The following is a 12,634-nucleotide window of genomic DNA, read 5'->3' on the forward strand; positions in this document are numbered from 1 at the left end:
TACCATTTATCCCATCATAATAAAACACATTTCTGTCAACAATAGTGCCACACGTGTCATCATACGCGAGCTGAACTTGAACAAAGCTTGTCTTCCTGAGAGGGCTACGAATCTTTCAAATTTGACTGCAACAGCCAGCAGCTGAAGCAATGGTGTAAATCCAGATAGGGTCCACAGACCTAGAAAACGTGCTGTAAGCCCCCATAGCCTTTAGTGTGGTGATCAACATTCAATTGTTGGTGATCTACAGCCCGTGTTTTTGGTGTACTGTGTCCAGTGATTTATTTTTATGACAGCGTACTAGAGTTAAATTAAGATCCGGAATAGTCTAGTATCTTTCTGTCCTTCGATGACAGATTGTAAGGTTTTAAAATTCACTGATATTGATATTGATATAAATCAAATTGTGTCTGTATGTTCACCTTTAAGAGTCGCCAGCTGGTATAAACCCGTTGAGTCATTCTTATCTAACGCTTAGTAAGACAACCTAAACACAACATAAGGAAAACCCCACAAAGCGATCGTACATTTGTAGACTCAGCTGATTTGGACAATTTGTAGCATTAAAAGGTAAGGCGTTTCAACGTCAATCAACGATCATAGAAAGTGACTAAATGGCATTAAGTCTAGATTTCATCATCATCAATGGTTGAACGGAATCATACACGTGTTTCACCAAATAAGGTGTTACGTAACTTAAGGTGTAGTGGGACATAGTTTCAAAAGGTCCTTAAACTCAGCTCTCACATGTACATGTGTGCGATTTGCTACGTAGTGTAAATTTCCGTTTCCGACATGTAACCGTCTGAAGATGCATATGCGAGATGGATGTTTGAACTGTAATAACGACCTTGGAGAACATATAATTGTTTTCTTCGTGATTGTTTAGAGTTGCACTCTGCAATATTCCAGCTATATGGCGGCGACCTGTAAATATCCTGGCCAGTGACCATGAACGTAGGCATGTACCCGTGCAACTGGTTTAGGATGATAGATGTCAACCAAACCAGCCACCCTGATCATCCGATCCCGTCAGTCCCCTCGTGCGACAAGCTTTGATTGCATAAGACAAGTGTACACCCAGTAGGTCCGTTGGGTTTGGTTTGGTTGGAGCGAAATTTCACGAGGATTTAAACAATACTGAACAAAATTGGAGAAATTAACAACTTACGTAATACCCGTGGACTCTGACCCAGGCCTTCGGTTCAGTGAGTGCGGTCAAATACATATCTGCCTCTGAGATAACAAGATCAGATCCCAACCTCGTGAACTTACACCGTTGCTGTACGAAGCTGGAATTTGTCGCTATGTTGTTGTACAGTGAGTGAGTGAGTGAGTGAGTGAATGAGTGAGTGTGGGGGTGTTAATGTGATGTGGTTATGTGGTAGTAAAATATATATATATATATATATATATACATACATACATACATACATACATACATACATACATACATACATACATACATACATACATATATATATATATATATATATATATATATATATATATATATATATATATATATATATATATATATATATATATATATCGCTGCTCAATGATGTGGCTATGTGGTAGTCAAATATATATATATGCGTATATATTACGTATATATATATATATATATATATATATATATATATCGCTGCTCAATGTTTCATATACAACCATCTATGTTGTTACTGACCTTTACGTATAGTTATTGCCGTGATCTTTTGTGTACCAATAAAAGTATGTGTTTAGCTGCATTGACACAACAAGAACAAACCCCACTCTATTCACACCTATAGGGGTAGCCTAATGGTTAATGCTAACCACCCCGAAAACCCGGGTTCGATCCCTCACATTGGTATAATATCTGAAGCCCATGTCTGGTTTCCACTGCTGTGATATTGCTGGAATATTCCTACAAGTGGCGTAAATCTACACTCACTCATTCACTCACTCACTCCAGCTCATTAGAACGTTGTAAGATGATTACAGTAATATTTGTTTTGTGCATTATCTACATTACACCTGCATCCAGATGTAACCATCATGTATTAGCTGACATCAGTTCCACCATATGTTGTACTATTGTCATCCTTACACTTGCCAGCGGCTGAATCCAGCTAGGGACCATGCAGGTAGCAAAGGCACTGTCGGTCCCCATGGCCCCTAGTATGGTGATCTACCTTCAGTTGTTGGTGGTCTATAGCCAGGTTTTGTATTGCACTGTCCAAATACTGTTTTGACTTTCCACGTTTGTTTTAATTCAGTGGTGATATTCTGGTGGTTTTACAGTCCTTCGTCGACATGATTTTTTTACAATATACATATATTTCTATTTATGTCAATGTTTTCGTAACGACATGGCAGCGATACTGCCGACGTGACGTTAAATATCAACTCACTCACACTTTCACTTTTGTCAACACCGGTTGATCCTAAACATAGATCTGCAGTCATGCGCTCATGCATTTTTCTCTCACAATTTTCCGTGAGTACTTCTTTTAATGTCTTCGGCTCATTACATCTACATATGAGTGTATATTGGGGGATAGGCACTGTTAATAACGATGTTGCTACAGAAACATCAATAACTGTGAAATGATGAAATGATTTTATTTTAAAATAATTAGTGATCGAGCCATAATCCTCGGATAAACAATGACTTGCTCAACCAGCCCGAACGAATTGCTATATATTTAACCATAATTAACTGCACCTAAATTCTTTTCTAGCATATCTACAGCCTCCTTTCAACAACATCCCTCCCTTTCCATTTAGGTGTGGATGATGTTAAATGAAAAACAATATGATACAATCGACAAGACCTCTGTGATCACAAACTGTTATGCCACCTCTCTCTCTCTCTCTCTCTCTTTCTCTTTCTCTCTCTTTCTCTCTCTCTCTCTCTCTCTCTCTGAAAAGGTGTACAATGATGCATGTTTGTTTGTTTACATCGATTCAGTATATCATGGGGCTTGACACCGACACCGGACAAACACCCGAAACAGTTGGCTTCCGGCTACAATTACAAGATCCCATGAACCGCCGGAAGTTAATCCACACCTCGTTAATTTACTTTGCATCCATAGCACTGGTGAGTCAAGTATATGTCCATGTTCTATTTTTTTTAATTCTATTACCTTTATATTAAATAATTCATTATTTCAAAATTGCCGATGTGCCTATAAATATTAACGCACGTTCTCATCCATGTTTTGAATGTATTTGAAGCCTGCAGCAAGGTTAAAAATGCAGTAAATTAACTCTTCCACATATTGTAGCGAAGAACAGAAGTTGTAATCAAACTTTGTTCTCGCACACAAACTTGACTATCATTACACTTTACCCACCATACATTATTGGTTGCAGGGTATTTGTCGTGCCCAGCATGGCCCAGCATTCTTGGACCTGGCTCAGATCACTGGAAGCAACGTAGAGGAGGCATCGGTCTTCTATACGTCCCTCGCGGCAGGGGGACTGGTGGGAGCAGTGTCCATGGGTGTCCTCCTTGAGAAACTGGCCAAGCACAGGCAAACCCTTGTGGCCACTTCGTCCTTACTGATGTCAGCTAGTGTCAGTGTTATACCATGGAGTAAAAACTACATCCTGACAATTGGTCTGTTTGGTGTGAATGGGCTATTAGCAGCAGCCTTTGATACAGGTAATCTCTTCGAACTTTTAAAATACCTAACAACAATGAATATTAAACAAAAAATGTGATTCACGTAAATGTAATCTTAAATGAATATATATTATTTTGAACTTATCAAATCAATAATTCTGAACACCATTTACCTTTATAAATGTGAGACACGGGTGGTACAAGAAGACAACAGATGAGCAGGTGAGGATACTGACAAAGACAAACCGCGACTGGATTTGTCGGAGATAGCATCAGTACAGGGTTAGTTCTAATACAGTTTCAGAAGCTTGTTTGGAAAGAAAGTCTGGAGATACAGCCGGCGATAGTGCAACGTCCAACGCTATCCCGATGCATCTCTGCACTTTCACAAATAATTACCTGTGGTGTTTGCCATGAGTTGTTATGCAAACACTTCCATCTCAACATCCTAATGCAATCGACGTTGAGCAAAGTGTTCTCACAGACACCGGGAGACCTTTACGCGACCCTTTGAGGTGAAACCAGAAACTTTACCTTCTGAAGTACAGATGTTGTGTGCACAAAGCCGTACGAAAAACATAATAACTGGTTGTGGGGCTCGATATTGGGTTGACACTAAGAAAAACGAAACACATGCATGAGTGTCATGTTCCCAACAAACATGTTATGACTGAATACCGCATGGTCATGTCTCTACAAAATTGGATTCAACGAAGCATTTGTTTAATTTTTGAATACATGTATTTTGTGAAGTAGTCCAATCTTTATTCCAGCTGTAAGTCAATTCACGTGCAAAGGGAATCTACACAGAATGTTTCACTGTTACAATCAGAAACCGTTGTGATAGAAGTAACGGTTAGGAGAATGATCACCTATAAACGTATAATAATCTGGAAATCACAGAGATGATAATTTACACTCGCTGCGCTAACAGGGAATAGGTTTGTTCTACGCAAAGTTTACAAATATTCAAGCAATATCACTGTCGGGGCCGAAATAGGCTCCACACGTGGCACCCATTTCCGGTAACCCAACGGCCCGAACTATGGAAGGCGTTCACTGACATTTCATCCATTGTGTATAAAGCTTAATATTATTAACCCATAAAGGTACAATCAATACCAAATGTAGGTTTGATGTTTTTTCAGGTGCAAATGCTGATATGCTGGTCACATGGGGCGTGGAAGGCAAGATTAGTATACAAATCCTACACTTTGTCTTTGCCATCGGCACCATCTTAGCACCTCTTATCGTAGGGCCATTTTTGGCTGAGAGGAGGCAACTAAACGGCACGCTATGCGACACATATGATACATCAAAGTCACTTAATAACAGTGACGGACCCATCACCGGCAACTCGACAGAAAACAACTTCCTTCTTCCTGAGAGTTGTGTCCCTTCCGAGAGTCACATCCAGTATGCATACATGATAGCAGCGTCTCTTAGTTTCCTGTCAGGAATCATGATAATGACGGAATGCTCTTTCAGTCCTTCAGAGTCAAAAGGTAAAACAGGAAATCAGAATCATCGAAATCCCCGGGTCCTCCCGAAATGGTTGCTTTTGTTTATACTTTTGAACGTTGGAGGCTTGTATTTCTTCACTTCTGCTTCCACGAATGTCTTCTTTAGCTACATGATGGCGTACTTTGTAAAGGATCTCGGATGGAGCAAGGAAAAGACTGCCAATTTTATATCAGTCTTTTGGGCAGCTTATGCTGCCTCTCGCTTGTTCTGTGTGATGTTTGATCGCGTCCTAACACCTCGTCAGCTTTTGTTTATTTGTAATGGTCTATGTGTGTGTTCTATTGGCGGTCTGTGGCTCAGCATTACTCATGAATCTGACTCAGGCATCTGGATCTGTATGGTCCTTGCATCAATAGGGATGTCAGGTATTTTCCCAACTGGACTTGTATATGTTGAACAGGAAGTGATGAAAGTGTCAGGAATGGTGACATCAGTCATCTGGGGGGCAGCGAGCTTACAAGGAGTCGTGAACCCTTTGTTATTTGGTTATCTTTTTCAGATGATATCTTACAAATGGTACATCTACCTTGTTTTGATCGAGGCTATTTTAGCTTTTGTGTGTTTCCTGTCAACTGTTCTGATTGTAAAGACCCTTGTGGAGAAGTATGGCTCTTGGAACTTGGAGGAGACATTTACTGAGCAGAGTGAGAAATTAAAGAATGTTGTTGAAATACACTCGTAGATCATATGATATAATATCTTTCTAAAATACTTTTTTACATGTATCATCTATATCCAAATACCCAAGGAATTAAAGTTCTTTACTTACTAATAACATGTTTGTTTGTGGGTCCACTCGATAGTTCACCTTCGAATACTAGAACTTGAATACATCTAATGAAAAGTGATTGGACCACGTCTGCAATCACACACAGCATTGTTGTAGGCTGTCCAAGAGATTTTATACCATACAACCGAACCTCCAATAATAACAATTCCGGACTAGAAAACAGAGCTGGAGTTGTTCTGTAGTCTCCCGTGTGGACCAGGGACAGAATGTGTCCACATCACACCATTGCTGGTCGTAAGTGTCGACCAAATTGGGCAACCCATTTGCCGTGGATTATGCCCGTGTGTAGGTGGAGAACGGGATCCCGGTGGTTGAGGGCAGTTGGAGCTTGGAACAGCGTCCCTTTGTCCAACACACCACTTTGGCCCTTACTTCACCTAGACGGGTGACTGAATGGGTCCGATTCAATCAATCAGCTGGTCATGCCATGCCCTGTGCATCGAAGTTATTTTTGCACACACATTATTGGGTATTGTTCATTTTGACATCTGTTATAGAAATTTTTGATACATTTACTTGCCTAGAGTCCTATGCCAGAAGGCCGAGACTCATGGGCCAATCTTGTTATACAGACCTCTCAATTCCGTGTTCCTTGGAACTGTGTCACGGGCCGATCCAGCCTGGCCCTTATTCTTTAAGATATCATGGCTTTTCATATCTGTATTTCTGGAATATAACATCCCTGTAACCCTGGTGTTGCAGTCTTGTGTCCAATGCAGCACCGTCCGTGTTGACACATGATGGCGGGTGGGGAGCCGGGTTCTTGTATTTTATTATTACACAATGGCTAACAACTCTGGTTCATCAAAAACGAGCAAACGTCGTCATATGTCTTCTTTATCTGATGAGGATATGTCTGCTCTCAATAATGATTCCTGGTTTGGGGTTACTGAATGTGCAGATGGGTGTCCTTTAAAGATCAATCCTCTCGCCGTCTCCAAGGGTATCAAAGGTATCTGCGGAGATGTTAAAAATGTCTCTCGTCTCCGGAACGGTTCTCTTTTAATTCAATGCTTACGCAGGCAGCAGTCTGTCAATCTGCTGAAACTAAACCAGTTTGTCAGCCACCAGGTTGTTGTTTCAGCTCACAAGACTCTAAGCACTTGTAGAAGTATGATTACAGACAGGACCCGCTGTCTCTCAGACATGATAGAAGAAGAGATTGACGCAGAATTGAAAGACCAGGGAGTTACTTCAGTTAAACAGTTTAACGTTTATTAAAACAAATACTTACCTTTTAACGTATAGCCTGACTACTCTTCACAAATTTATAAAGGCCAGGTACTGTAATATCGGTGTGGAGGTACATTTACCAAATCCACTCCGGGGTTACAAATATCATAAGTGTGGAGATGGTGCGAGATCTTGTAATGCCAAGTAAGTGTGCTCACGCTGCAGTGGAGCTCATGAGAGTACTGACTGTAGTACTGACTGTAGTACTCACATATTGGTCATTTATAGCCCGTTTTTGTATTGTATCGTCATCTATGCTTAAGCTGTTTTAGATTTACATGCCATCTGCGATAATCTAGTTGGTTTTACTGTCCTTCGCTGACAGAATTTTACCAGTTATCATTCACTATTGGGCGTAATATTGACTGCTCCCGTCGCGCGATATTGCTGAAGTTTTGCCCATGTAACTCACTCAAAATGCTTGGGATAGGAGTTATTGATGAGTTTGTGAAAGATCGTGAATAGTACCAACCTAAGTATGCCCATATATAAAGGGCAGACGTTTTGGGATAATTCAAATGGAGAGTTACGAGCATAAGAACTGAAGGCTCAAAACGAGGTCAAAGCCACATACACTTATGCTTTGCGATCTTGTCAGATTATTCTGGTGTTGTTGACTGAACGAAACATCTTCCTCACACAAAGACAAATATGACACAATAGATACTAACACCATTAAACCCATGTTGGGATTCGAACCCAGGTTCCAAGCGTGACGAGCGAACACGGTAACCACTGAGGTAGCCAACCCTTGATAATATAGAAGACTTCAGTATTGGGGAGTATTCGTATTCTCTTCAGGGTTATTGATGGATTCGACTTGGCAACGTTTCCATTGGCTTTCGAGGGATAGGGACACGAGTTCTAACCAACACATTTTAACTATATAAATCCTGCAACGATTTGTTGGTTGATTAATTCGCTTTTCCGTGTCATCAGAAGAGTAATGTTCGGCATGTTGCTCAAGTAGTAACTCCTTATGACATTTGCTTTGTTTAAACCTGCTATCACATGTAGAAGTGAGTGAGTGAGTGAGTCAATATTTTACGTCACATCGGCATTATCTCAGCCATATCGTGACGAGAACATTTACATGAAATATATGCATGTGGTAAATTCTGTCAACGAAGGACAGTAAAACAACTAGAATATCACAATTTCAATTAAAACTAGCATGGAAAGTTACAACTAATAGCACTATTTAGACAATACAGTATAAAAAACAGACTATAGATTGCCAACAACAGAAGGTAGATCACCACACTAGGGACATGTAGAAGTGCAATGCTGTCTCAGATCACTGTGTCATTCATATCTAAGCTCCGATAAGACAGTCAACACTCAACATAAGGCTCATTCCACACAACAATCATACACTTAACAAAGACCCGGATAGTTTGTAAGAATAAAAGGTAAGATATTTACACATAAATGTGCTAGGACGTGCTAAGTCCGGATTTCATAATGATCGTTGTTTGACAGAACCATACCCATGTTTGTTGGTGTCACCAAATAATGTCTTGCATCATCTTGTGCTTCCTGCCATTTTCTGGGGTTTATCTTGAAGACACCACGCCCCTCAACAAGTTACCGGGTTACGAAAATTGCTATTTACATTTCCTGGTTAAAATCATTTCCAAAAAAAGAGGGTCGTTTTGTCTTGGCAGTTATAATTCAGTCAGTATCAGATGGGCCTGTATCACCACCAATACCCGGCTTATCGGTAATTAATGTGGCTTATCATACCGTGCCTCGTGTCAAAACCCGGTGTCAAGAGACCACTAACATGTTTTGGGTAATCTCTGAATTGACTACCGATCCTGCGTTGAGATTACTTTCACCCCAGACGTGCAGGTCATGTCATTGTTGGTAACACGTACTGACAATAAGGAAAACGAAACACATTAAGGCTGAGAGACGAGTGTGTGCAGAAAATTAATTAGCTTCTCACAGCGAGAGTCGCGTTGGTAATAAAGATGGTAATAAAGAGCACCTCTTGTTCAGCGAGAGACCCATATGTTCGTCAGTACAAAGCACCTCTCATTCAGCGAGATTTACAGTGTAAGAACCTGTTCGATTATCTTAAAGCAGTTTCGGTTTCTGGAAAACCATGCATTCGATTATGTCGAAACCTCAAACTGGTCTCTGAACATTCTAAACCGTGTCCGTGGCAGGTTTCGCAATTTCAGTGTTTCGTTCTCTCACAATAAACATGGCGGAAACGATATGAAAGGACAGGCAAGCAAGCATTCACTGTATTGAGAACTAGGAAAATATTATTTGAAACCCAAGCCTACTGAACATGACAATGGAACAGGCCCTAAGATTTGAGGATTTTACCCTTACCTCAGACGTGCAGATCATATCAGTATTGATAATATACACTGACAATGGGGATGCTCGCGCGCATTTGTGTCTCTTACACTGTAAGTTTATAGATTTCAATGATGAACACATCTGAGTGTCTTAAATGCGCGTAAGGCATCAGTAAACTGTGAACTATCACTGCACAAGAACAGGAGGAATTTAGGATGTTCTGATATATCGTGTGTGAAATGATAGCAGAAAGGCAAAATAGATACTTTTCATTCTAGGACATGGAGAAAAACAAATAGTTCCTGTAATCTATAATAAGGCACCCTCACACAATGGCGTCATCTTGTAGAAAACAAATCATGTTTGCTATGTCCCAGCATACATTTCTGAGATAGAAAACCTGGTAGATTTTACATACAGACTTTAACAAATGCATAAGAAAGGTATTGTTCAGGTGAAATAATCATTTCAACACAATTTTGATATATGATTGGTTACGTGGATGCAGTTGATCATGGGGCCTGAATCCGTCAGACCAACACCGGAAACAGTTCGCTTCCGGCAACAGTTACAAGATCCCAACAGCCGCCGGAAGTACATCCACACCTTGATATTTTACTTTGCGTTCATAGCACTTGTGAGTATTGTATGTGTCTTTATATCAAACATACTTGAAACCTGCAGCGATGTTTAAATTGGAAAAAAAAAAAGAGTTTAGAGAAACAGTGAGATATTTTAACGAAATGCCCGAGAGGCTGTACTCAAATGCAGGGTCACATATACATATTACTGCATTCGCCATTATTGTTTGCAGGGTATTTGTCGTGCACAGCATGGCCCAGCATTCTTGGACCTGGCTCAGATCACTGGGAGCAATGTAGAGGAGGCATCGGTCTTCTATACGTCCGTTGCTGTAGGAGGACTCGTCGGGTCAGTCTTCATGGGTGTTCTCCTTGAGAAATTAACCAAACACAGACACACCCTTGTGGCCAGTTCGTGCCTCCTGAGTGCAGCCAGTGTCAGTGTAATACCGTGGAGTAGAAACTACATCCTGACCATATGTCTGTTTGGTCTTAATGGGATATTAACAGCCGCCTTTGATTCAAGTAAGTATTGACTGTGCCAAGCAAGACTGGCATGGCCAACTTACAGACAAAACCTCGTTACAGTTCTATTTTATTATTAAGACAACACCTACTACAGAATTGTGCATATTTGATCTTAATAATATTAAATATCATAAAGCACTAATTGTTTTCAGAAACTGTTACAACAGACTAGAAACACGATGCATTAGAAAAGTTGTTTTTTGTGATTATGAAAGCTCAGATTCTAAATGTGCTTTGTCTCATGTAACAGAAGAAGAAATGCATATTTTATACAAATGTCCTATGTATCAAACTCTTCGTGATGATGTGCATCTTATTTTCAAGCATTGTAGAAATATCAATGGGTTAATATCTTTAATGACTTCCAATGATTATAAGTTCATGCTAGCAAAATGTCTTTATAATGTGTTTCGTATGCGCGGAGAACTCCTCTGATACGCATGTGGATATATCCATGTGCATTTAATGTAGTTTATTATGGGCCAAATGGCCTTGAAACAATAAACAAATGAATTGAATTGAATTGAACAATGGCATAAAATTGTGAATCATTATCCTGGACCACCGATATATCACAGGTAAGAGGTGGTCCGTTGTTCGAAGTGAAACAATCTGGAACATATGGTACAAGTAAATATGCTGTATGTCTAGTTAATAAACAACATGAGTCGCAAAGACTTTCTCGTATGGATACTCTTTCAACCACCAGAGGTGCCCACTTGAAACCTGGACTCACCTGTCCCAACTGCTTCACGGATACTGTTTGCACTAAGCCAGTCGTTTGTGAAGGAAACCTTGAAACTAACTGGCAGTATGGCATTATTGGACCTAGACACGCTAAAGATATTATTAGAAATAAAAAAAATGTCAAACGTTTGCTTTTCAGGTGGAAATGTTGAGATGATGAGAACATGGGGCGTGGAAGGTAAGATATACATACAGATTCTACACCTTCTCTTTACCATCGGCACCTCACTGGCACCTGTCATCGTGGAACCCTTCTTGTCGGAGAGGAACAATATTAACGGGAGTGTGTGTGACACATATGAGGTGTTACAGTCATTGAACTACAGTGACAGAGACGAGGCTAACAAATCGAATGAAAACAACGGCCTTTTCCCTGAGAGTTGTGTCCTGTCCGACAGTCGGATCCAGTACGCATATATGATAGGAGCTATACTCAGTTTTCTGTCAGGAATCATGATAACTGCAGAATGTTTCTTCAGTCCACCAGACACGAAACGTGAAACAAAAGATGACAATAATCGTAATCCACGAGTGCTTCCCAAATGGCTGCAAATTCTTATCCTCGGTAATATTGGACTCTTCTATTTCTTTAACTGTTCTACCATCAGTGTCATGGCCGGCTACATGATGGCATACTTTGTGAAGGATCTTGGATGGAGCAAGGAAAAGACTGCCAATTTTATATCAGTCAGTTCGGCAGGTTTTGCCATCTCACGCTTGCTATGTGTGATACTAGATCGCGTCTTTACCCCTCGTCAGCTTTTGTATATTTGTAATGGTCTATGTGTGTTATCTTTGGGTGGTCTCTGGCTCAGCATAATTCATGAGTCTGAGACGGGGATCTGGAGCTGCATGGTCCTTGCGTCAATAGGAATGTCATCCCTTTTTCCGACTGGACTTGTTTATATAGAAAATGATGTGATGAAGGTTTCCGGAACGGTGACGTCTGTCATCTGGGTGGCGGGGAACTTGCAGGGAATAGTGAACCCGTTGTTGGTAGGTTACCTTTTTCAGATGGTATCCTATAAATGGTACATCTATCTCGGTTTCATAGAGGCAATATTGGCTTTTGTGTTTTTCCTGTCAACTGTTCTGCTTGTAAAGACGCTTGTGCAGAAGTATGGCTCTCTTCAGTCGAAAAACACTTTTGAGAAGAATACGGAGGAGGAATTGATTGAGAAAAATGAACGAATAAAGAATGTCAAATCTTGTCAGAATCGTTAGACAGGAAATAGAATGGAAAGTAAAGACTGTATCACAGGCTTTTGTATACAAAAGGAATTAAATCGCTGAAATTGT

The 12,634-nt window shown here is 40.3% G+C and overlaps 2 protein-coding genes across 2 annotated transcripts; both read left to right on the forward strand.

Moving 5' to 3' along the window:
• Nucleotides 1–479: 479 nt before the first annotated feature.
• Nucleotides 480–5,915, forward strand: LOC137282780 (sodium-dependent glucose transporter 1A-like). The gene is made up of 4 exons (XM_067814571.1): nt 480–570; nt 2,957–3,088; nt 3,364–3,655; nt 4,765–5,915. The coding sequence occupies exons 2-4, from the start codon at nt 2,963–2,965 to the stop codon at nt 5,820–5,822; spliced, it is 1,476 nt and encodes a 491-aa protein (XP_067670672.1). The 5' UTR covers nt 480–570; nt 2,957–2,962; the 3' UTR covers nt 5,823–5,915.
• A 2,603-nt stretch (nt 5,916–8,518) lies between these two features.
• On the forward strand, nt 8,519–12,634 carry LOC137282654 (sodium-dependent glucose transporter 1A-like). Its single transcript, XM_067814442.1, has 4 exons — nt 8,519–8,575; nt 9,988–10,116; nt 10,294–10,585; nt 11,475–12,634. The coding sequence occupies exons 2-4, from the start codon at nt 9,994–9,996 to the stop codon at nt 12,557–12,559; spliced, it is 1,500 nt and encodes a 499-aa protein (XP_067670543.1). The 5' UTR covers nt 8,519–8,575; nt 9,988–9,993; the 3' UTR covers nt 12,560–12,634.

Source organism: Haliotis asinina, chromosome 4, assembly GCF_037392515.1.
Source record: "Haliotis asinina isolate JCU_RB_2024 chromosome 4, JCU_Hal_asi_v2, whole genome shotgun sequence".
NCBI lineage: Eukaryota > Metazoa > Mollusca > Gastropoda > Lepetellida > Haliotidae > Haliotis > Haliotis asinina.

Coding starts and splice junctions, on each gene's coding strand:
- LOC137282780 (XM_067814571.1), top strand. CDS start 2,963: ATGGGGCTTGACACCGACACCGGACAAACACCCGAAACAGTTGGCTTC. Junction 3,089..3,363: donor ACTTTGCATCCATAGCACTG/GTGAGTCAAGTA, acceptor TATTGGTTGCAG/GGTATTTGTCGTGCCCAGCA. Junction 3,656..4,764: donor AGCAGCAGCCTTTGATACAG/GTAATCTCTTCG, acceptor ATGTTTTTTCAG/GTGCAAATGCTGATATGCTG.
- LOC137282654 (XM_067814442.1), top strand. CDS start 9,994: ATGGGGCCTGAATCCGTCAGACCAACACCGGAAACAGTTCGCTTCCGG. Junction 10,117..10,293: donor ACTTTGCGTTCATAGCACTT/GTGAGTATTGTA, acceptor TATTGTTTGCAG/GGTATTTGTCGTGCACAGCA. Junction 10,586..11,474: donor AACAGCCGCCTTTGATTCAA/GTAAGTATTGAC, acceptor TTTGCTTTTCAG/GTGGAAATGTTGAGATGATG.